We start from the raw sequence: 23,060 nt of genomic DNA, 5'->3' as shown, positions 1-23,060 counted from the left end.
TACATTTGGCTACCATGAATAACATTCAATTTTTATATATATACTAACGACGACGAGATACATGCGTTGCGTGCGTGAAATAATACCAAAATATTGTGTGTGTCACCTTTTTTCAAGCACTTGCATGTTAAATTATAAAAGCTTACATAATCAATTAGACAAATAACCTGATTTTAACATTAATTTTTGAAAGTTCATGCATCGTAGATGGTGGAAAATGCTCTCCCTGGTGGCAGAAGCTGAAAAAATATTAGGCCCACTTCAAGAATTTTGACAGTAAATCTATCTAAGAAGCGAAGGCAGATAGATATCTTGTTGAAGCAAATGATTATCATCATTCAGGAATTCAAAGTTGGTGGCGGAATCATGTTTGGAAAAGAAACGGGAATAGATAATCCAAAATATGATTAAATAAATAGAACAAAATAATAAAATTAAAATATAAATATTTCAGAAAACAATAGAAACACAAGTTGTAATCAATACATGCAAACCTTGAGTCGAGTCGCCAACAAGAATTTTAGGAAACAAAAAACATATGAAAATATCAAGAATCACACCCACGAGGATGCCCCTCCCAATCCAACATCTAACTGTGATACTGCAGAAGGATCAACTTTTACATGCTTCTTGTCCCTCTTATAGATGGTCATACTAATCACATCGCTCTCCCGACGATCATAATCTCGAAATATTTGGTCATGGCCGAGCCTTTTAAAACCAGCCTCTGCAGGAATCTCAAGCGCAGCAGGAGGAAAATGATAGGTGGAAGGAGTTTCCGAGTCATCAAGTTGATTTAAGTTGTCCCTTTCTGTTGATTTTCTTGATTTCTTGTGTTTCATGGTACTGTCCACCTTAACATGATCCGATTTTTTCTTGTCATTGGTCTTCGTAGGAATTTCAGGCGCTACTGTGGCAAAAAGATCGAAGAAAGGAGTTTCTGGGTCGTCCATCACGTTCAATTTATCCACCTCACTGGTTTTTCTTGACTTCTCGTCTTTTTCATCCAATTTTCTTCTCTTCTTGTTCTCAGAGGCAGCATTTTTAGCATCTTTAATTTGTGTATTCACGAGAGGGGCTATATCTTCTGACTTGTCACCAGAGTTATCGAATTCCTTTCCAATAATTTTGTCAATTGGTTTGGAATTGAAGATGTGCAAATTAGGAAGCAGATTCTTAACCTGGTGGAGAGTTTGATTTTAAGTTTCAAATATTTTGATGGTACACAAAATAAACAAGACTCTGCAAAACAAACGTACCTTTTTCGCTAAATATTCTTTTCCAGCTACCGGATTTCCTTGAAGATTCAAGTTTTTCAGGTTGACCAATGGAGCAAGCTCCTATCATGAAACGACAACCAGACACGTTGCAAAGAAGAGAACAGTCAAATTGAGCCAAACATGATATAGCCAACAAAAAGTTACCTTTACATTGGACCATTTGGTGATCAAGTTATTCCCCAAGTCTAGATTCTGAAGTTTGGTGATGCGGGAGATCTCACTCGGAATGGTCTGAAAGAAGTGTCAAAAGCTCTTACAAGTTGTAAAACAAAACCAGACATCAAATGAAACTTTTACAAAGGTGAGTGGTATGATAGGGGGTCGTGATTTAATAAATCTAACTTAACAACCAGAAAACCTGTTTAAACTCATACCGTGATCTCATTATGAGCAACGCGAAGCTCTTTTAACTCAGCACATGACTTCAGTGCTGAATCGATTGTTTGCAATTGACAGTTAGAAACAGAAAGCTGTACAGAAAATGATGATAAGATTCACAAGTACTTAGACCTATGCACAGATTCCGATGACAATAAATTGGCAATACACGTACTTTCGTGATTGACTTAAGTTTGATTAAAGATTCACCAAGCGAAGTGATTGGATTCCTGGAGAGAACTGCAAAGGTACATTCAGAACAAGAGGAAAATGTGATTAAACTTGAATTGTTATCTGCCAGTGGCATGCAATAACTTAATGTTATGGTATAATGGTGAAAAATGATCGCATTGATACTCAAAGCAGATATGTATCTTACCAGAAACAGATTATTTTCAAATTCTTCAAGCAAGGTAGTTAATTTAGAAAGAGCAATCAAAGATTAAATAAAACCTACCAACAATGGCAGTTCATGAATGAGAAGAAAGCATTTTGTTTTTATGGAAGAAATGAACAAAATGTAAAGGAGTTTACAAGCAACCCAAGTCAAATAACACGGCACATTGCACTTCAGGAGAAGGAACTTTGAGGGCATGCATTCATAGGATGTTTTATAAACTCTCAAACTTCATAAGATACGCAAGCACCTATATGTATAACAGCAGAGAAACTGAAATTTCCAAAAGTTTACTGATATACAGAAGAACCCACTCACAAAACAAAGCTCTCCGGTTTTTGAGATTCAAGAGAAAACACCATGAATAATTTCTCAAATCACAATGAATGTGATAACACTTCTGCTTACAAGAAAAGAAAACTGGAGGTCAAAAATCATAAACATAACAGAGGTCATCATCCCATAACTTTTACAGTATCACCACAAGCAGTCAAATTTATCAGAGATATAACCACAACTTTTTAACAGCTGAGATATCCTTTTGAAAAGATTATCTTATTCTTCTCACATAGGAAGGGTAGAACAAGAGGGGAGGCAAAGGAAGAATAAGAAAATTGAGGTTTGAGCACAGGGGCAATAAGATTTATTATTCAGATTGGATATTCTTTGTAGCATTATCCGTATTTGGGAATTAGAAATTGAGCGATGAATTACTATGAAAGAATGTGAAGCAGAACACAAGCATCTGGCAGCTTATCTGAAACTAAAGAACAAAAGGCTACTTGAAATGGCATGTTTAACACAATTCAGGAACTTGAAAGTACCTAGAGTATTCAGTTCTTTCATCTGATCCAGCTTGCAAACTGAACTGATCTCATTATCTGCCACATAAGTAGAAAACGGAGCGGAGAATCATTACCTAACACATATCTACCTCACATCCATTTATCACCAACACAGCAAGTTGATATTGCCAACTGCCAAGAAACTTACCATTCAAAATCAAAGCCCGCAAGCTCAAAAGAGACCTCACCTCGTCCATTGATCTAAGCTTGTTTTTACCAGCATTTAACACCTGTCACAGAAAATACCAAGAGAAGATTAAGAACATATTATCTCTACATGAAGCTGAAAATCTCGATAACATATTATCTCTACATGAAGCTGAAAAACTTCGAGATAGTATTAAATCTTATCAATTCTATCACAGAAAAAATTTGGAAGATCTAAGATCATTTATAATGATTGAAGCACAGAGGCCAATGGACATATTTGGCAATTTAAAACTGCCCAAAATTATTCTCGATAACATCTTGTAATGTTAAATGATAGTACAAGCTTAGAACATAAAAACACAAAATAACTTTTAATTAAATCTAAATAATCTACAGTGAAAGCAGCCAGATGGTACTGCTCCCTAGTAGCTACTCACAGCGAGTTTAGTGAGGCCTTCGATCCCTTTCAAGCTCTGAAGCTTGTTCTGAACAACAGATAACCACTTCAGATTTACACACAACTTCAACCCCTGAAGGAACACAAAAGCTTGGTTAGTGATGCATCAATCTCCAGCAACGGGACAAAGAAAAAATTTATCGTATAGATGAATCAATACCTCGAGGGAGTTCAAACTGTTGAGCCCAAGGTCGAGTCTTTCCAAATCTTTGAATCCACTCAAGCAAGAAACCTGTAAAAAAAACCTCAAGAAAATCCATGAATCAATCAAATGAGTAACAAATCACGAGATTTTACAAAATGGGTCTCCCGGAAACACGAGAAAAAGAATTACATCAGAAAGGGCTCTGTGAGTAAGAGCGAGAGACGTAATGGAGTTCGCGTCACTCGTATTTTTTTCTTGCAAAATTTTCTCTGAGCTCAACACCGCCATGCCTCTGGAGTATTGAAATCGTTTCAGCTATTACGTTCGCCCTAAATTTTACACAAGGCTGGCCGCCCGTATTTCCGGTTTTTTTTGGATTTAAACATAAATGTTTTGGATCGGTTCATCCTCCATACAGGTGATCACGGTCCCATTTTACGATTTTTTTAAAAAAATTAAATCTAATTGTCATATTCGGTTTATTAGTATTTTAAAAAAATAATCATGTTTTTACATGCAGAATTAGTATTACGGTTTTGAGCAGTTTCACGCGGTTGCAATCGGTTTATAGGTTTTAAATGAAAAATATTGAGACATATATTCTAATTTATTTGAAAACAACAACAATATAATGTTTTCAAATATGAAATATAGTTCAAATCATACAAAGATAAAACTAGATAAAACAATAATCATGAATCAAAACTAAGTTAATAATTTAACAACATAACACACTCAGAACGAAAATGACATTTACACTATTTTACAATTTTTTTTACTTTCAAACAAAATATTGTAGCAAAAGAAATAAATACTCTAATAAAATCATAATATGAAGAATAATTAAGGGCACTCACATTGGTTGGTTAATGGGTGTTAATAACACCCATTAATTTTCGCCCACCAATGTGGGCGCAAGAATTAATAATCTTAGCTTACATGGCAGCCAAGAGGATGAACGGCGTTATTTCGAACTTTGCGACGGTTTTTCTAAACCGTCGCAAAGTGAAAAGCGTCAGTTTTTTTTAAAAAAAAGGTCTCTATTTGCGACGGTGTTTTAACACCCGTCGTTATGTGCGACGGTTTTTCAAAACCCGTTGTGTTGTAAAATTGTAAAAATATTAGAAAGATATTGAAATATTAAAATAAAAAAAAATGAGTGAGTGGACAGTGGGACCCATAAATAATGAAAGTTGAAATTAAATGAATGTGGGTGTGTGTTAATAATGGGGAAGTGTTAATGTAATGAATATGTGGCTCGTGGACCCCATCATTTTTTATGAGATGGAGAGTTATTAACATGGATTAATTCCAACGGATGCGGATGCCCTAAGAAGAAAAAATAAGTTTTATTTGTAGATGTAATATTTTTGAAGAGAGTTGAGATATAATTAATAATGAATTCTTTAATTGAATATGATGTTTACAAATTATTTTAATCATAAACAAAATATTATGGCAAGTGGTCTAGGCGAAAAAAATAACTGAACCCAATATGTGGTTCGGTTTATGATTACTATTTTTTTGTCACAGTTTTTATAAAATATTAGGAAAAACGGTGTGATGCAATTAGGTTTGAGCGGTTAATAAAAAATGTTATCACCTCTAATCCTCTGTCCGAAGAAATTATTTTTATAAAAAAAAAAATTATGAGATCGTCTTATACTCAGAAGATATTATTTTTATATCCAATCAAAACCCAAAATAATCTGATATCTAATTGTTGTAGTTTCGATCAGATTAATATTTGATTTCTTAAAAGTAACTATAGAAAATATATCAATATCGTCTTCATCCCAAGTATATATATTTATTTGTTTTCCGCACAAACTAAGAATATAAGATTGTGTTTTGATGTTTGTGAATCTCGATTCGGTCGTAAGTTCTAACTCCTTCGAAATGGCTCCAAACTAAACGCATAAACTGTGGAAATAAAGAAATTATGCAGGGAATCCATGAACAACATCAAACTTAAATATATTGTTATGAAATTTGATCAACATTTTACAAGAAAGTCGAAGGAATACATAAAAATTCAAATACTTGGCTGCTGGAAATTGAAATAAACAAACGTAGAATTGATGGAATTCTGCAGAAACTTTGCTGTGTATTTTTGTGTTGATTTGTCGGGGGGCCCTTTCTGATTCCTCCATCTGCCTTTGTCACACTCCACGAGAAGTTTCAACCGCACTCCACGATTACTCCACGTCTTCCATATTGGGTAATGGAGGTAACCGGCCGCAACTTTCTTTCACTGGGTCAACTGCAACTCTGATAGGCTTTATCTCTTGGGCTTCTCTTTTGGGCTTCTCTAAAAAAATTAATTTTAGGCACAACAATTGCCCCCCTAGCCAATTTGGGCCAATGGCCAATTTGGCCCAATTTGGCTATTTTTAATAATTCAAATATATGTGGCCTATTTACAAGTTGGCCCATTTACATAATACGATATATATGAGGAGGAAGAGGAGGAAGATGATAAAAAGAAAGCAAACAGTGTATTCACAATACCATGCTTCCCAAACTTCTTCCTTGTTCTTCTTCCCCCAAACCCTCCAATTCTTCGCTGCTTTCACAACCTATTCTCCTTCACTTTTAGATAACTACTCAACCACTCACGGAGATCTCATTTCCAATATCACCACCGATTACATCGCCTTTGTAATGTCATCCAAGTTTCTGAAAATTTCCATCATCAATCTCTTTTACATCAAGTCCCACCTTCTCAAGGTAGGTATATTTCAGCATTTTTCTCAATCCTCCATTACAAAAACATTGTAGAATATGTGACATTTCATGCTGCACTCAAGATGTTTGTGAATATGCCTGAATAAGTTTTTGATGAGCAACCCCTTGCAACACCCACTGCAAGATATCTTAAATAATCTGCTTTCAATGTTTTCAACTTTTCAGGATTCAAGCCGCACTTGTTCGGAGACGTTGATTCAAGTGGGAGATTTCAAAGCACAAAGAGAGAGGTTGGACAGTATGCACTCTGAGAGAAAGATTATTCTAACAACTTTCCAATAGAAGAATGTGAACTTTGACTCCAAGGAAAAGCTAGTAAAGAAATTGGAGGCCGAACTTGCTCAGCATAAAACCGACATGATGGCCCTTCTGCATGACAATGAAGCCTTGAAAGTTTTCTCCGATAAGCTCAAGGCCAATATCCAGCACTTGGGTGATGATCTAGTGCAACAAAGCATGCTTACCAGCAGTGGGAAGACCCCTTGAAAGCAGCATAACATACTCGTGCAGAGTGTCTGTCCAAGTGGGAGGAATTGCGCCATCTTGACCTTTCTTGAATGCTCACGCACCACCATTAACATTTCATTTTAGTATTTTGTTTGATGTTCGGACCAGACCACCCTGTGGTAGATCTTTTGATTGGTTGTATTTCTTTGCCATGATTTTGCGTAATGTTGAATTTTGGATGTTGGATAATACCTGGAAATCGAACTTTGTTGATGGAGTTATGTTATATCTGTTGCTTGGGTTTGTCCACTGGTGTTTGCACATATTTGTATTTCTGGGATGTCACGTTTACAAGGGAAACTCTGCCCGGATTTCTGTAAAATAATTAAAAACAACGGCTAAATAGCCTGTTTTCTTCAATATTATCACAATATACAATCACCATTGCTCACTATCACCCATACTTTCCAAACAACATCAAAGTATCGGAATACGTAATAAACGTGCTCTACACGTCATCAATTCGACTATCAAGACAACACATAATTCCTCTCAAAAACCATATCAGCTGCAAAGGATTCCATGAGCAATGATTTTATTTATTCACAATACTCCATCCATATTTACAAACAAATTCAGCAAGGAATGGCTTAAAAGCCTATTCCTCGCATATTTACAGAAACTTTCTACGAGTCAATATCTCAAAATTAGCCAAAGTGGCTATCCAGCCTACTTTGTACAATACTTCTCATCTATTCCATCTTTATAAAACCTCTGTCTCCGGCTGTCGATCTTTCATCTGAGCCGGAGCTAAGATTAAATCCTCCATTTGTAACTCTTTCTCCTTGCTACCTCCATATTCCTCCTCAAATATTTTCTTTTCTTTGAATGATTCCTCCACCTTAGATCTGCGTTCAACAGCTTTTTCCCTCAACAAATGGCGTTTTTGGGTTCGAGAAAGCGGTTTTGGGAACTTTGGATGCTCCACCCATTTCCATACACCATTGGGGATTGCTCTGGGAGGAATAACAAAACGAGATTTTCTTTCATATCTATTATCGGTGTCTAGAGGTGGTGGCCTCTGTATTAGCTTCTGGAATGACTGTCGGTCACTCATTCCCTCGCCATTCATTGACCCATGAAATGAAACTTTGCCGAGGTGCTGGTTCTCCGGCCTTTTGGCCATGGATCCCCTACTGTACCTCATATTCCTCCCACTATAATATATATCATCTCCACTGTGACAGCGGCATTTTCCATGAAAAGTTTCTGTCTTGTTCTCCTTTACCTCAAACATCATTTTCCGAGGCAGTGTGGCATACCAAATAAAAACAGTACTATCCAATGAATTGGGAAACAAACGTAACTTGTAGTTGGAAAAATTATCCAAATTTGCTAGTTCCCCACACTGTATTGTAAACCACGCCACATGTTCCACGTTAGATTGACGGTCTTCCCCCGAGTATAAAGTAAAGTCTGAAATGTGATATCCTCGTGGGTAAGGATTTTCACGATCAACAACATCGGGGTATGGCTTATGAAACTCTGGTCGGTTGAATGGCCTCACTCCCGGGCCATACAACTCTTGAATAACATCATGTACAGCCTCGGAGTCCAAGACTGGAGTTTTTCGCAATGGGTGCGGGGAATAATTTGCCCCCCGAGTGTTATTCCCCGAACCTGGAACTGAACACCCATGCATTTCCCCATCACCATACATCTCTGGATGCTTGCTAGGAGAAGTGACAGCGGACATATTCCCTGCTACTTGTTTACCGTTACTGTAATTTTGGTATTTCAACCCCAACTCCTCGTCCTTTTTGTGTGGAGGAGTATATCTTCCTTCCTTGGTAGATTCAAGAATCGGTGCTTCCCCCAAGCGGCGACTTTCACCTGCTTGAGAAACCCCTGATCCTTGGCCTTGATCTTTTAGCAATTTAACGTCAGTTTCTTGAAGTTCAACATTTTCTGGTGTAACAGCCTCTCCTTTTGCAGACTTCCTCCATTCCTTCACTTCCGCCACAAATTCCATCATAACAGTAGCGAAAGTTTGGGTTATTTCTCTGAGATCACTGTGGATGTTTTTCTCCATGGCCAACATAAAGTTCAGTGAAGGTCCATCACTACCAGAAATAGCAATTCCTTCCTTCATAGTCTCCTCCTCGAACTGGTGAACAAGTCTTTCAACAGTTCTTCTATCTGCATCAGTTTCTTCTTCCTGTGAGCGATGAACTTTCCCCTGTGATGGAGGAATTCCCTCATTCTTCTCAGTACGCTTTGGAGGCATTTGGTCCCACTGGGCGTGCCAACTTGTTTGTCACGAAAATTTGCGGGCGTGCCAGGCACGTGTTCGTGCCAAATGTGAATTAATCTGACTTCGTTTACCAAGCGTTGTGAATCTCGATTCGGTCGTAAGTTCTAACTCCTTCGAAATGGCTCCAAACTAAACGCATAAACTGTGGAAATAAAGAAATTATGCAGGGAATCCATGAACAACATCAAACTTAAATATGTTGTTATGAAATTTGATCAACATTTTACAAGAAAGTCGAAGGAATACATAAAAATTCAAATACTTGGCTGCTGGAAATTGAAATAAACAAACGTAGAATTGATGGAATTCTGCAGAAACTTTGCTGTGTATTTTTGTGTTGATTTGTCGGGGGGCCCTTTCTGATTCCTCCATCTGCCTTTGTCACACTCCACGAGAAGTTTCAACCGCACTCCACGATTACTCCACGTCTTCCATATTGGATAATGGAGGTAACCGGCCGCAACTTTCTTTCACTGGGTCAACTGCAACTCTGATAGGCTTTATCTCTTGGGCTTCTCTTTTGGGCTTCTCTAAAAAAATTAATTTTAGGCACAACAGATGTATAGATTTGAAGTAGAAATCTCACACACCTAATAATCTATTGATTAGGTTTCGTGTCATTCGTAAATTTTATTTCCTTCTTTCTTTAGTAGCATCCAAATCCGATGAGGTTAGAATTAATGGTCGAAGAGGACTCACTTTGATTTGATTTTTAGAAACTAGATTTTATTCGAACGACACTTGACATGCCCGTACATTTCGGACCAAACAATTTGACACGCCCAATGGTTCCTCTGGATGCTGATTTTTCAAATTCATATTATTATGTTTCACATGATGACACATGGAGGGAATTATGTTTAAATTAAAAAAATTCACACTCATCCCCTGTTTTTTTTTTTTAAAAAAAAATTTATTATGAGAAAACAGAATTCAACGTTAGATGAGCAGCAAAGTAGTCGAATAAAAGATATATGTTGTTTACTAAGTAGATTGATATGTCTGTCTTTGCGATAAGTGGTTCTATGATTGATTATGTGCTAAATAGATTTCAGATTGTTCGATTCTAGTTTTGCCTTTTTTAAAAACTCATTTCCTTGGCTGCCACTTGCCAGTGATGGTGAAAGTGAAATTGATGATTTTGTTCGATTTTATTATGTTCTTTTTTAACTACATAATATTCCCCACTTGTTAACCCCCAATTTTATTTCATTTAATCTCGATGATCTTATGACCTTATTTGAGTATTCTTGGGGAGATAATGTTGCCTTCCGATTTTTGTATCGAGAGTTATGTGGTATCAAACGTTTACAACTTAAAAATAATGTATATCTAACGGAATTTAAAATACAGTAGCTATAACATAATATCTTCATCAGCCCCTAAATTGATTATGCTCATCTTCTCTAGTTCTTCGTTCTTATACAGAGATGAAGGTATATGATGAGTGTTGGTAAAATTACTCAGCAATTTGGGGACCTATTATATATACATATAATTTTCGAAATCAAATCACGGGACTTGTCATAACAAAACGTATATTTTACATAGAACGTTTCATAAACAAGACATAATTGTATATCACATAAATTTCTTCTCATGGAGACCGATATCAGTCTCTTATACGTTATTCATCTAAATCCATGGATTAACTTTAATTAATAGTATGAATATTATTGTTGTTGTAATTATTATAGTATAGAGTGTTCATCATTTTATGAAAATTCATTTAAAATAATATTAATTTCTTAAAAAATATAAAAATATTTATTAAATATATTCCTTCAGGGTTTTTTCATACTTTTCATTTTTAATTTGGATAAGATTTATTTAAATTATCACCAATAACATCTCATCACATGAAAACAAGAAAAGATATCAATTCAACTAGTCAAGCCAAAGAGTTTTGAAAATAGTTGCCTATGAGGAAACTTAGTATGGAAATTATTGATAAACTTTCTCGTCACTCATAGAAGAAAACGACCAACGTGGAGACTCAAATTCTGAGGCCCCTTGTCCTTTATATAGCTGAGGCCTTGAACAAGTATGGGATTCTATACTGTGAAGGAATACAGCAGGAAAAATGATCAATCAAACACAAAATATAATTGATAATAATATAATATATGATATTGTATTGATTGAAATAAATGAAGATATTTCCTAGAGTTGATTCTCTGTTACAAGCAATGAAATTACTCCCCTAGCCACTGCTAGTATTCCTCACAAAACAAGATTCCTCCTTCCCACTTTTATTACCCTTTCCCCACTTGTGCTTGTTTCCTAGTACTTTTAGCATACCCTTGATCCGGCAAACTAAACTTCTTTAGATCCAACCATCCCCTTATCATACTGCCACGTGATCGAATCAAGGACGACGTCTGTTGGTATAAAAACCGAATGCCGAGAGAGTCTTGGGACGATGAGATTTAAAGGCACATTCTTTGTTTCTGGTGGGTATGAGAGGGAAGAAGGCAACAAAGTTGTGACCGAAAATCAGGCTGATCCTGTTGCTTATGGCCGCCATTTCTTGGCTAAATCAAGAGTTACGTACCACAAATTCGAGCTAGATGCTCCTCTCAATAAATATAACTGGGAGACGTTTTATACACCTGATCCTTTTTTAACTATACAGACTAGCCGTTTCTTGAAGAAACTGTGAGGTTTCAAGCGAAGTACAATAATAAACCACCTTCAACTTTGTAGCCTTATTGCCTTGATTAGTACAGCACTTTTCTTTCAAATGATGTATGCTTCAGCCTTCATTGCATAACTTTGGTACATCATATGTCCTAAAATTAAAGTCGCATGACAGACGCATCACGTCTGAAATTGTTTGCTGCCATCAATTTAGAAATTTTCCAAATCCTCAGCCTTAATGTGCAGCAGCTAATGTTATCTTTCCTTTTAAAAAAAGATCAAATTTTAGATATTGATCGAGTTTCTGAAACCAAGAAAAATTGTAAATGTTCCAAGCATAACATATATCCTAAAAACCAACGACAATTTAAAATTTTATTAAAGAAAAAGGAGTTGCGTACTGATTAGTCGCAGAGACCTACATTTGGTAGCACCATGGAGAAACCAGATCTGTCTTCATAAATTATTCAGATCCCTTTTATCAAAGGTATAATAACATGATAAAAAAGTTCAAACAGTTGATACAAAGTCTAGTGTGATTATTCATCATTCAGTTGCTTTGCCTTTCCATCTGCTGCTACCGCTCGTCTCTATCAAGTAACACACCATAGAGTCAACATCATCTCCAAAAATGCTGGATGCCTCGGTCACCTGCAAATAGCTGAACCCCATAGACAACATGATCTGCATGCTGTTGCTCAGAACCGAACTTGTTAATCCAAACTCGGTCGTTCCTTTCTGCCTCGTACCACCACGCGACGACCCTGAGAATCAGAGTGAACATACTGTTTCGTGAACACAATTCACAATGTAATTGTGTGACTAAGATTTGGATTATAAACTGTGTGCACCCCACTGAACACACAGGAGCCGTAGATTCGGCAGGTCTAATCGAAGGAAATTACATTGACATCTATTCATGTTTGAACAATCAAGTTATTAGAGACACTTGACTATTGTATAGCTTAACGAGTGGAGGCCTCACGAACTCCAAGATACTACATATATAATCTAAATGTGTGCAGAATGTCATCAACTACCGTCTAATTACAACCTACTTAGTAACAAAACACTCATTAATCGAGGAGAAAAATGAATCATTATAAAGCTTCACTCTCCATGGAAGAGCTTAAAGGAAGCTTTCAGCCTTTATAACTTCCTTTGAGCCTTTGCGGCAGACAAAAGTGCTTCACTGCTAGCCCAATTCATTGAAAGGATTAGCCTTGGGCTACATTTAGATGCAAGGGCTCAGTCTCACAGCGCTGTGGGCTTTTGATAACAATAGAAACGGGGAATGGCTAAAAATTCAAAAATTTAAGGTTTTAAACAAACTATCTTCAATAACCTCAACACATACACGTCTTATTATTTGGCATAATCATAGAAACCAAAAATGTCGCAAGACTCTCAACAATAAAAAAATTGAGGTAAGTAAAGTACTTTGAATTTAAGGGTTTCGGTATCAGCATTTGAAACCTTGGTCGTGGTACGAAAAATTGAAAGTTTACGAGATATAACTGATGTACCTTGATGGTTCAAAAATTACATTGACATTCCATGAGGCTTTGGATAATTGCATTGTTCCCTGTCCATACCTTGGAAGGTAATTTTTCAACTAGACAACCCCCCAGGTCAATGCAATTTCCCCTTTGTATAATGGTAAAATAGTAGTGTAGATGGTTTTAAAAAAATAGTAGTCAGAATAAAGACTTACTAGATGCGGAAGACGATGGTTCTGCTATAGAAGTTGATGACTCCCTCGAACCCATCTGTTGTTTGAACTTGTCAAGGGCATCATATTCGACCCTTGAAGCCTCCATAACCATTCGTTCAATTTCTTTTTCTGTCAGCTCAAGATCAGAGTAGAAGCGCCCCTCGGCTATCAGTGCCTGACAAAAGGAGTAAATCTTAGCTCATTTGGTGAGCCAGTTGATACATAGAAAGATAGTAAAATGAACTCACATTCTCAATTTGTTGATCCTGCTGAGCCTTGATAGCTGCTTTGACTTGATCTTTGTCAATGTTTGTCTATCATATAAACCAACAAGTCATATAATTGAAGAGAACGAGTATGATCATGATAATCCAACCACTATTTTTCTCGGTTAAATGTGAATCCAAAATTAGGAAATTGTCTAATTATGGAATATGATGATTTCTGTAGAAAGATAAAGTTACCCCCTGAAGAGAGCTAAACCCAAGTCCAGCACCAATTGTCACCCTACGTGGATCAACAAGAGAATTATAGTGATTCCCATGATGGTAACTTAGCCGTACGGGAGGAGTGTCCGTATTATAGCTTCCATGGAATATGTTAATGGGTTCTATAACACACAGACAAAAAAAAGTCATTCAAATGGGCATACTTTTATAATGAATGCCACTACAAACAAAATCCAATACAGGTACACCTGTGCTGTACGAGTAAATATGGATGGGCCGATTGTACATCTCTGATAAAGCTTGGATCTCTATATTATTTCCGTAAACCTGCAAAAATAGGCGGATGTACATTATTTGAAATTATAAAAACAACATACACATTCTTGAACACAATAATTAAGGTCTTCACACAAACTGATTTTAGAAGTTGCTACATTGGTCTAAATTTAATGAACTGTGGGAATTTTCCTAAATTGAAATTCAGATAGCATCATGAAAAAAAAAGCATAATCACATACCTTATCTCTTCTTTTCCTCTTGCAATATGAAGGAAAACTTTCTGTCAAAAACTGAGAGAAGTGATCTCTTTCTCGCACCTGCATGAACAGAAAGTCAACAAAAAGGAATGGCAGAATAATTGTTGAGCAAAAAATAAGGACAACAAAAATTGATCAAGAAAGCATATAAGATTCCGAAAGTGGAAAAGCTAAAAACTAAAACCTAATACTTTAGGTTCACAGAAAGACCTATATTTCTGAGTATCAAGAATACTCCCTACAGATCACCAGGTTCCTTTAAGGTATGGACATGATCAGAAGTTTTCAACATTCTCAAACAGATGCTAAATCCTTACACTATGATATGAAAGAACTGTCTCAAAAATCAAAGTAGAAAATAAAGAGATATGTTTATCAATTGCTCGAATGAGGTGATGCCAGAAGTGAGAAGACAGTGGATCAACAAGAGACTCCAGGATTTTTTTGTGATGAATATTTGAGTAAGTACACTAGGCTCTAACAGTGACTATATTTCTAAAGAAAATGATTTTGCAGATCATAAAACCAAAAATGTTTCAAAAGAGACCTGGAAATGAAAAGAGATTTCTCGTCAACTGGATAAGACAAGATCACATACCATGTAATCGATACACATCTGCCTAACCAAATCATAAAGTTCTGAGTCACCATATACTTGATCTGCAACAGCACGAAAGAGACAGTTTCCATCCTCTAGCATTTTTCGCACTTCTAGGCCTTTAACCCGTCTTATATCAAACTCAAACTGGTGCTCTTTTTCCTGCATCAGATAGAAAATGTCCCTTTAATGGTACTAGTCTACCAAATACCATTTATGCCCCTAACTCCTACTTCAAAGCAAAAGAACCACACTTGGAGTGTTTCTCCTCCATGATGTGGTGAATTTAGCCTTCGCATCATCAACCCATGATATCAACTTCCATTAAAATATGAGAGATCATCTAATGGTTTTGGGACATGGAGAGAATCACGCCATGTGGAGCTTAAAATAACCCGCAAAAAAACCTTAGCTTTTTGGACATCAAGTATGTGGTCACAAGTTTCTTTCTTCAAACTTTTAAAGAATTATCAGAAACAAAAGTCATTCACAATAATTAGAATCTCTTAAAGAATTTAAATATAAAAATCATAATTCTGTGAGATTGTATTGAGCTGATTTGTCATCAAATATTACAGGAAAAAGGTAATAGACCTTCAAAATCCTTAGAGATAGGTAAATCAGTGATTCAATCGAATACAATATCAAAGAAATTGAATTTCAAGGCAATTCAGGAAAGAAGTTGAAACTAGATCAAACTCACTGCATCATCGTATGAAGAGCTAAAGCATGGGCTCTGCTCATCAGCACTGTTATAACCATCACCATCATAATGAGATCGAGGAGAAGAAGGATGAGATCCAGTTGGTGATGACCTGCTGGACACACCAGGCCAACCTGCAGTTCTCCAAGACGAACCAATCCGCACAGTGTTTGAATCGCCAGATGCAACTCTCCTAGAGTTTAAGATGGCTGGAGAAGGCTTTGGTGGTGGTGGGGAACTACCACTAACCATCTGGGAGGAACTTCCAACCATGGTATCAGTTTCCTCCTTCACCACTGTCAACATACCATCTTCAGTCTGGTCATCAATATCCCTTTTATCAACATTTTGATCATTGTTCAAAGTTCCTGGAGAAATGTCATCACTCCTATTTATTTTACTTTCGCTGTCTAATGTACCACAGCATTCAGATAAATCATCCAAAACATTCTGCTCTTGCACTTCTTCCACAAAATTCTCATCTTTCACTGCTGGATCGACATAAGCAACACTAGTAACCTGCTGCTGGGGCAGACTTGAAGAAGAAGAGGGATTAACTGTTACTGATGTTGATGACCTGTTCTGTCCAGACGATGATGACTGACTGGCAGAGCCTCGCTGGACAAAAATTCGAGTCATAGTTTCCCGTCTTATTCAAAATCACAAAGCTTGATCAATAATTAGATATTTTCACATAAATTAGAGGAATAAAACTGTAGGTTCAATTTTCCCCGGGTTCTGACTCTGGGGGTTGTCACACCAATTCCTCGGCTGAGTGATTTTTTCTTCCACCCCACCAAGCTCTGATCCTCAAGAATCGATTTCTGCATCCCCCTAACAATTCTCATGAGACCTCCAAATCTTAATTTATGGAACAATAAAACTTTCTTTGACATAAACTACTCAAATCTACCAGCTACTAAATCCTGATAACAAATTCCATCTCTAGAATATCAGATTGCAATTTACACACATGAAGAAAGCATCCAACCAAATAAAACTTAATTAAGGAAATGACCACGTATCTAGAACCAAGGTTTACAACAAAAAATCAGGGAAAAAACAGAGACAACAGCATCAAACAAATCAAAATTAGTTGCCCATGATCCCATTTTAAATCTATATGTCATGATAATCAGGAAAAAAAGTTGCATATCCCATAAACCGTCAAAGAGGAAACTCTGTAAAATCAGTTGAAAACAAATCATTTCACACTTTGAACCAAACAACTGAATCGAACAGAGAAAACTACGAGAATCAATCAAATAACAAAATAGCACGGACCCAACACATGACTGAAGAAAGGAAAAAACATTAATTCCCAAAAGAAAAGAGCCCTACAACCTGATCAGGTTTCTAGGTAAGCGATTCACCTGGATGGACTATAAAAAGGCATATATATGATTATGAAACGAACGATTCGAGGATTCTTGAAGATAACTTCGGGAGAAAGGAAGATTGTGCGTGCTCTGCCGGGAAAATTTCGGGAAGGGAGTGACGTCGGAAAAAGTGATTTTGTTTAATAGTCAATTGGGAGGCTAAATTTTTTGGATTGTCTGCACGGACAATGAACGGTCCAGATCACTTTATATGATTGATCTGAATCCATTTTCATGTAAAAAAAAATTGACTCAAAAAAATTCGAGTCGTTGGATCGACCTTTACGGACAATGCCCGAGGGGTAGGGTCGAGTGATAAATTTTATTATATTTTACTTTTAATAAAGGAAAAAAAGGATGAACTATGAAGAAAAAGAGGGCTTATTTGACCTAAATTTCACCAACTCATCTCTTTGTATTATTATTATTATTATTATTATTATCACTAATTTTACTAATTGGAGACATACACGTGTTGTGTGTATAATATATTATATAAATATTTTATATAAGTATTTTGATATAATTATTATGTTTAATATTAAATAATAAAGACCTAAACACTATACATTTTATTACAAGTTGTGTGAAATTACATAATCAAATTATTGATTTAATTAATGAAAAAACTTTATCATTTTAAGAAATTAACCAATTACATTGTATTAGAGGTATTTTAAGTAAGTCTAATATTATATCATGATCTCAAGAGGTTATCATAGGGTGTTGAACTATGATAAATTAAAAATAATATAGTAAAATCATGTACTTAATCTGATAAGAAGGAACGTGTTTTTGTAAAATCCAAAATTACGCCATGAGTTCATGTTGTTAATATGGTGCTCTTATATTATATATATAATAAAATTATTAGTATTAATATTTACCCTTTATATCAGGGTATATATATATATATATATATATATATATATAGTTTTTTTTATGTTGTACGTCCATCAACCGTATATATCTTTGTGCGCATCAATGAGGTGACACTCACATATTATGTCCAAATTATACATCCAAAAAGTGAATGTCACTTCATTGGTGAGTACAAGATTGATACGGTTGTGTGTGTGTGTGTGTGTGGAGTAGCAATGGATGTGTTAGAAATCCACCAATATGAATTAATTCAAGAGCAACCTAAGATTGTGTTTGGATTGAAAGATTTGAGTTGATATGAATTCAAATCCATTGTATACATTTGCTTGAATGATTTGAAACCCCTTATATTAGCTAACTACATTTTTTTGCTTTAGTTTTAAATCCACTCATCAACCTAATCATTTCAAATGTTTTTATTTGAAGTCCTCCTACAAATCCAAATTTATGAATCCAAATGTAACCTAAAGTTATTTTAGGGATATATGAATTTATTTTTTTAATCAATAATAAGGTTGTAACGTCCCGAAAATTTAAAAGTCCACGGAACCACATGCATGCAAATTATTAAATTTCTTTGGTATTTTATTAAATTATTTTAAAACATAAAATGCATGTTTATTTTATTAAATTGTGTCAAATTATTTTTATACAGTATTATTGCATAATAGGATTTATTTCATGAAATTTTAAAGGTTCATGCATTATAGATTTTTAAATTTCATTTCGCGCTCAAACGAGAATCGGAAACCGGAGAATTTTCAGGAAAAATTATTTTATTACACGGTTAATTTTTATTAATTAATATAAGATGTTTAAAAGGTATTTTTCAAGAATTGGGATTTATTGTGTATTTTACCCGCAAGATTTTATTTTTTAACGGTGCGCAAATTTTATCGAATTGGGAGAATTTTTTAGGGTTCGGTTAATAATTTCAAAAACTTTCCAATACGAAATATTTTTCAGGAGTGTGTTTAGATTTAATGGGCATATTTTTAAGCTTATTCATCTTAAAACCTTTTTATTTTAATTGAGGGTCATTAGCACATATTTTAATTAACCTAAACTATACTTAAACTAAACCTAAACTACCCCACCTCATAATAGCCGACACCCTCACTCCCACCAGCCTTTATTCTTGAAAAACACCAACCGACACTTCCCTCCAATCATCAACTTTCTAGTGACTTGCTGCTTCAAAGCTTTCGGTGGTACCATTTCTCCTTCAAGCAAAGAGTCTCTCTTCGGTGGTTGGCTCCTCTATCATTGTCCAAGAACTTTCACCAAGGCACGCTAAGTATCTCCATTCTCTCGTTTTCTTTCAGCAGCAACATCAAGGAGCTTCGACCTTGGCTTGTTCTTGCGTTAAAACTCTCCCGGTGTCTTCCTCGTCTCGTTTTTTGTTCATCAAACATCAAAGGCACGCTTTGTATCCTTCTTTCTGCATCATTCACGCCATTATATGCTGTTACATGTGTGCTCGCATATGAAAAATGTTTAAACCCGTTGTTGCTTCGTTTATGCTTCGTCTTATTCATGAAAAACCGTATTTTATGCATTTAAATCACGTGTTTGATGTTTGGGTGCAAGGGGCTGCCGATCTCGGGTCATAAGGAGCTGTTCATGTCGAGGGTTATGTTAGAATAACCTGAGAGAGTCTCGGTTCAGGTCTATGCAGGGAAAAGCCGTTCCTTCGGGCGCTAGTGCATGCTTAAGGGCTAGATCGAGGATGGGTTCGGTCTCGGCTGTGCAAGGGCATCCCGAAACCTGGAACAGATCGTGAGGGGTCTGAACCACGGTCAAGGGAGGTTTGAACACAGCTGGGACGAGGAGGAGAGTCGCTTGAGCGTTGGGAATGGAGTGATGATAGAGAGCACTACGTGAGGAACAAGGGTTGTGTGAGTTGCGAGGGGCTGTAGACCTGGTGTAGCTGTCGTGGGGTTGTAGGCTCGTGTCTATTGAGTCCAGCAGGGTTCATTAGGGTCCCTAATGGTGCACCATAAAGTTCGGTTAAGTGTTAGAGAAGCAAGAACCAAAATAGTTAAGATATAAATTTATGTGGGTTTGGTTTGAAAGTTTCTGTACGTGGCTTGTGCAGGAATTATGGGACTCGTTTAAGCTTAGTTTAGGAGGTTCATTAGAGTCCTAATGGCGAGCAATAACGATCAATTAAGTGCTGGAGAAGCTAGGACTAAAACATTTATGAGTTGGGGCCATGTGTTGGAAGATGATTATACAAAGTGGGTGCTGAGAATTCCAGCAGCTCGCTGGCTCCTGATTCGATGGTTTTAGGATCTGGTTTTGGGGTTTTTTAAGAGTTTTTAGATGTGTATTAGGTATGGTAAAAAGTTGGGGATAATTCGGTTAAGTTTCGGTTCGATTCGGGTTAAAATCGGGACTCCGGTCCAAGTTTTAAAAAGAATTGGTTAATTTATGAAATGGACTCGAATTTACGTCTAAGAATGATTTTAAATATATTTTGGGATATTTTTAGGAGTTTGGTAAGTTTCAGAGCAAAATAAGGAGTACTTTTGGATTTATACGGGATTTAATCGCCGTACGAAACATTAATTAAAGAATTAATTGAAACGCATAGATTTAAGCTTAATAAAATTATGGAAAATTATATTTAAGTTCAAATAATTATTAGAAGTCTAAGTTCTTAATTTGGGAATTTTATGCTAAGGTTTGGTTTAATTCGTGATTAAAACGCATTAAGATGTTATATTTAAGGATTAATTTAAAGGTCATCTATTTAAGCCAAATAAAAATATGGGAAAATTCTTGTAGGCTTAAATAATTCTTTGGGACATGTTAGAGTCAATGGAATTAAGAAAATGTCACAAACGTGAAATTTTACGTCTAAGGGCAAAACGGTCATTTTTGGGGTTTCCAGGGGCAAAATGGACATTTTGCACCCGAGGTGAGATTTTGGTCTTGGCAGCGCCTTGAGCACATCTTATCATGATTTTAATGTTTATGCATCACGTTCATGATTTTTATGTAATTACGATAAATACGTTGCATGCTTGGTTTAAAGGAAAAATTACGTATATGCATGATTTTATTAAGTGATGAATATGATGACACGTTTTGAAGGAAGTGATTTAGTTGTGACTAATACGATGACACGATGACATGATGATATGATTGGAGATATCGTGAGGGAAAAGGCCCCAGAGGGAGCCCGTTTACGGGAGAAGGCCCCAGAGGGAGCCCGACGATCTTTTTTCTATTGACATGATATGATGATATGATAGGCCAAGACCCAGTTGACGGGTGAGAGTGTCGCTGGTGTCCCCGCCGCCCAGTACTGTGGTTATATGTAGATGGATCCATCGACTGACATGATGATACGAAAGTCACAGCTAATGAACTGAATTCAATTAAAAAGAAAATGTATATATGATGACATGAAATGACATGATTTTACACGACACGTATACGTATATGATGACATGAGATGACATGATTTTAATACGATATGATTTTACACGACACGAACGTATATGATAACATGAGATGATATGATTTTACACGATATGATTTTTACACGACACGTTTACGTATATGATGACATGAGATGACATGCTATGATTATTACCATGTTTTGAAAGGATACGTTTACATATATGATTTTTACTGCAGACACGAATGCTTTTAAGTTCATGAAAAGATATATTGAGTATGATATTTTTTAGTGCTGTGTGCTACGTATATGTACTTGTTATTCCTGGTACAGGTGTGTTGAGTCTTTAGACTCACTAGGGCGTGTGTGATGCAGGTGAGCTTAATGATGAGGAGACTGGAGGTGCCGAACTCTGAGTAGTCAGAACTGGTGCGGTGACACGACCCGAGGACCACACGTTTTTCGCGCATTTATGATTTTATGATATTGAGAGGAGATGAAAATTTTCCACGTTTATGATTTGGATGTTAGGATTTTTACTCGATTATTTCCCATTATAATTTTTATTGGCAAATGCTTATTAGTATTTTTAAATGATATTTTCAGTACGACAGCATGCCTATTTTTATGTTAAAATAAATATGATTATTTTAAAGGATGAGTTTGATTATTTTTAAACGAAGCTATTTTTATCGTCGAATATTTAAGATCATTTTTAAATGTTATTTCGAAAATGCGAGCTTTTATTTTTTTTAAAAAAAATATCCAGTAGAATTTTAAAAATGAGTGAGACGTTACAGTTGGTATCAGAGCAAGGGTCCTGTATAGGGTTGTACCACCGCCAGTTTCTGCAGCTCAGTCTTCAAGCCTCAAGTCTGTAAGTTTTTATGATTTAAATGTTTTAAATGATTTACTTTTATCACCTGCATGTTAACATGATTTACGCTTTATGATTATCTACGGTATATGTTTAAACTGCTTTTATGATTTAAGGATTTACTGTTTAAAAAAAAAATGATTAAATTGCATGTTGGTTACGTTTGGAATTGGACGTGTCTAAGAATTTGAATATTGGGCTTTAGGAGAGATTGATAACGATTTGACTATATTGATTTTTAAGTCAGTAGTACTGATGTCCTCCTTATGGGTCATTGATTAATCTTGAAAATTTTGAATGCTTTTGGACTTGTAGATTTTCTAAGAAATTACTGGTGGTTCGTGGTTGCTAGTTGAGTTAATTTTTGAGGATTTTATACAAGGAATAATGATTCGAAGACTACGAGGATCTTTGGAATTATTAAACTTAGAATTTATTTAGAATACATGCTCTACCTAGTGGGGCCTAAGGGTTGAATTGAATGGATTGAGAATTTTAAGGACCTAACTGTATTAACCAATAATTTGAGGACCTAAGTACAATAATAAAATTCTAAGGGACTATTTCGAATTTACCAAACTTGGGGATTAAATTTTTAGTTTTGAGAAATTTAAGGTTTAATGAGGCCAAGTCGAAAATTTTATTAAAAAAAAAATGCAAATTTCGAGGAGTTATAAGGTCAAAATTGTAATCTTCGAGAATTTTAAGGACC

General features: G+C 35.8%; 2 protein-coding genes across 4 annotated transcripts; both read right to left on the bottom strand.

The window, feature by feature from the left end:
* Positions 1-426: 426 nt before the first annotated feature.
* Positions 427-4,050, bottom strand: LOC140834081 (uncharacterized). Its single transcript, XM_073198709.1, has 10 exons — positions 3,842-4,050; positions 3,668-3,739; positions 3,488-3,580; positions 3,049-3,130; positions 2,880-2,936; positions 1,834-1,898; positions 1,655-1,750; positions 1,425-1,511; positions 1,260-1,340; positions 427-1,181 (listed from the first exon to the last, which is right to left on the bottom strand). Exons 1-10 carry the CDS (start codon positions 3,938-3,940, stop codon positions 555-557), a joined length of 1,359 nt encoding a protein of 452 aa, XP_073054810.1. The 5' UTR covers positions 3,941-4,050; the 3' UTR covers positions 427-554.
* Positions 4,051-12,146: 8,096 nt separating this feature from the next.
* Positions 12,147-17,340, bottom strand: LOC140834080 (OVARIAN TUMOR DOMAIN-containing deubiquitinating enzyme 6-like). Of its 3 annotated transcripts, none has more exons than XM_073198708.1 (9): positions 17,146-17,340; positions 15,802-16,625; positions 15,099-15,260; positions 14,483-14,560; positions 14,213-14,291; positions 13,980-14,125; positions 13,764-13,829; positions 13,516-13,690; positions 12,147-12,565 (listed from the first exon to the last, which is right to left on the bottom strand). In XM_073198708.1, the coding sequence occupies exons 2-9, from the start codon at positions 16,438-16,440 to the stop codon at positions 12,348-12,350; spliced, it is 1,563 nt and encodes a 520-aa protein (XP_073054809.1). In that variant the 5' UTR covers positions 16,441-16,625; positions 17,146-17,340; the 3' UTR covers positions 12,147-12,347. The 3 variants fall into 3 exon arrangements, with proteins under 3 accessions (XP_073054809.1, XP_073054808.1, XP_073054807.1); XM_073198707.1 differs by having other exon boundaries at positions 17,175-17,340; XM_073198706.1 differs by having other exon boundaries at positions 15,802-17,340.
* Between the last annotated feature and the right edge of the window lie 5,720 nt (positions 17,341-23,060).

This window comes from Primulina eburnea, chromosome 6 (assembly GCF_022965805.1).
Source record: "Primulina eburnea isolate SZY01 chromosome 6, ASM2296580v1, whole genome shotgun sequence".
Classification (NCBI taxonomy): domain Eukaryota; kingdom Viridiplantae; phylum Streptophyta; class Magnoliopsida; order Lamiales; family Gesneriaceae; genus Primulina; species Primulina eburnea.
Note: the sequence above shows the minus strand (reverse complement) of the source record. Positions and strands in the feature narration are given on the sequence as shown.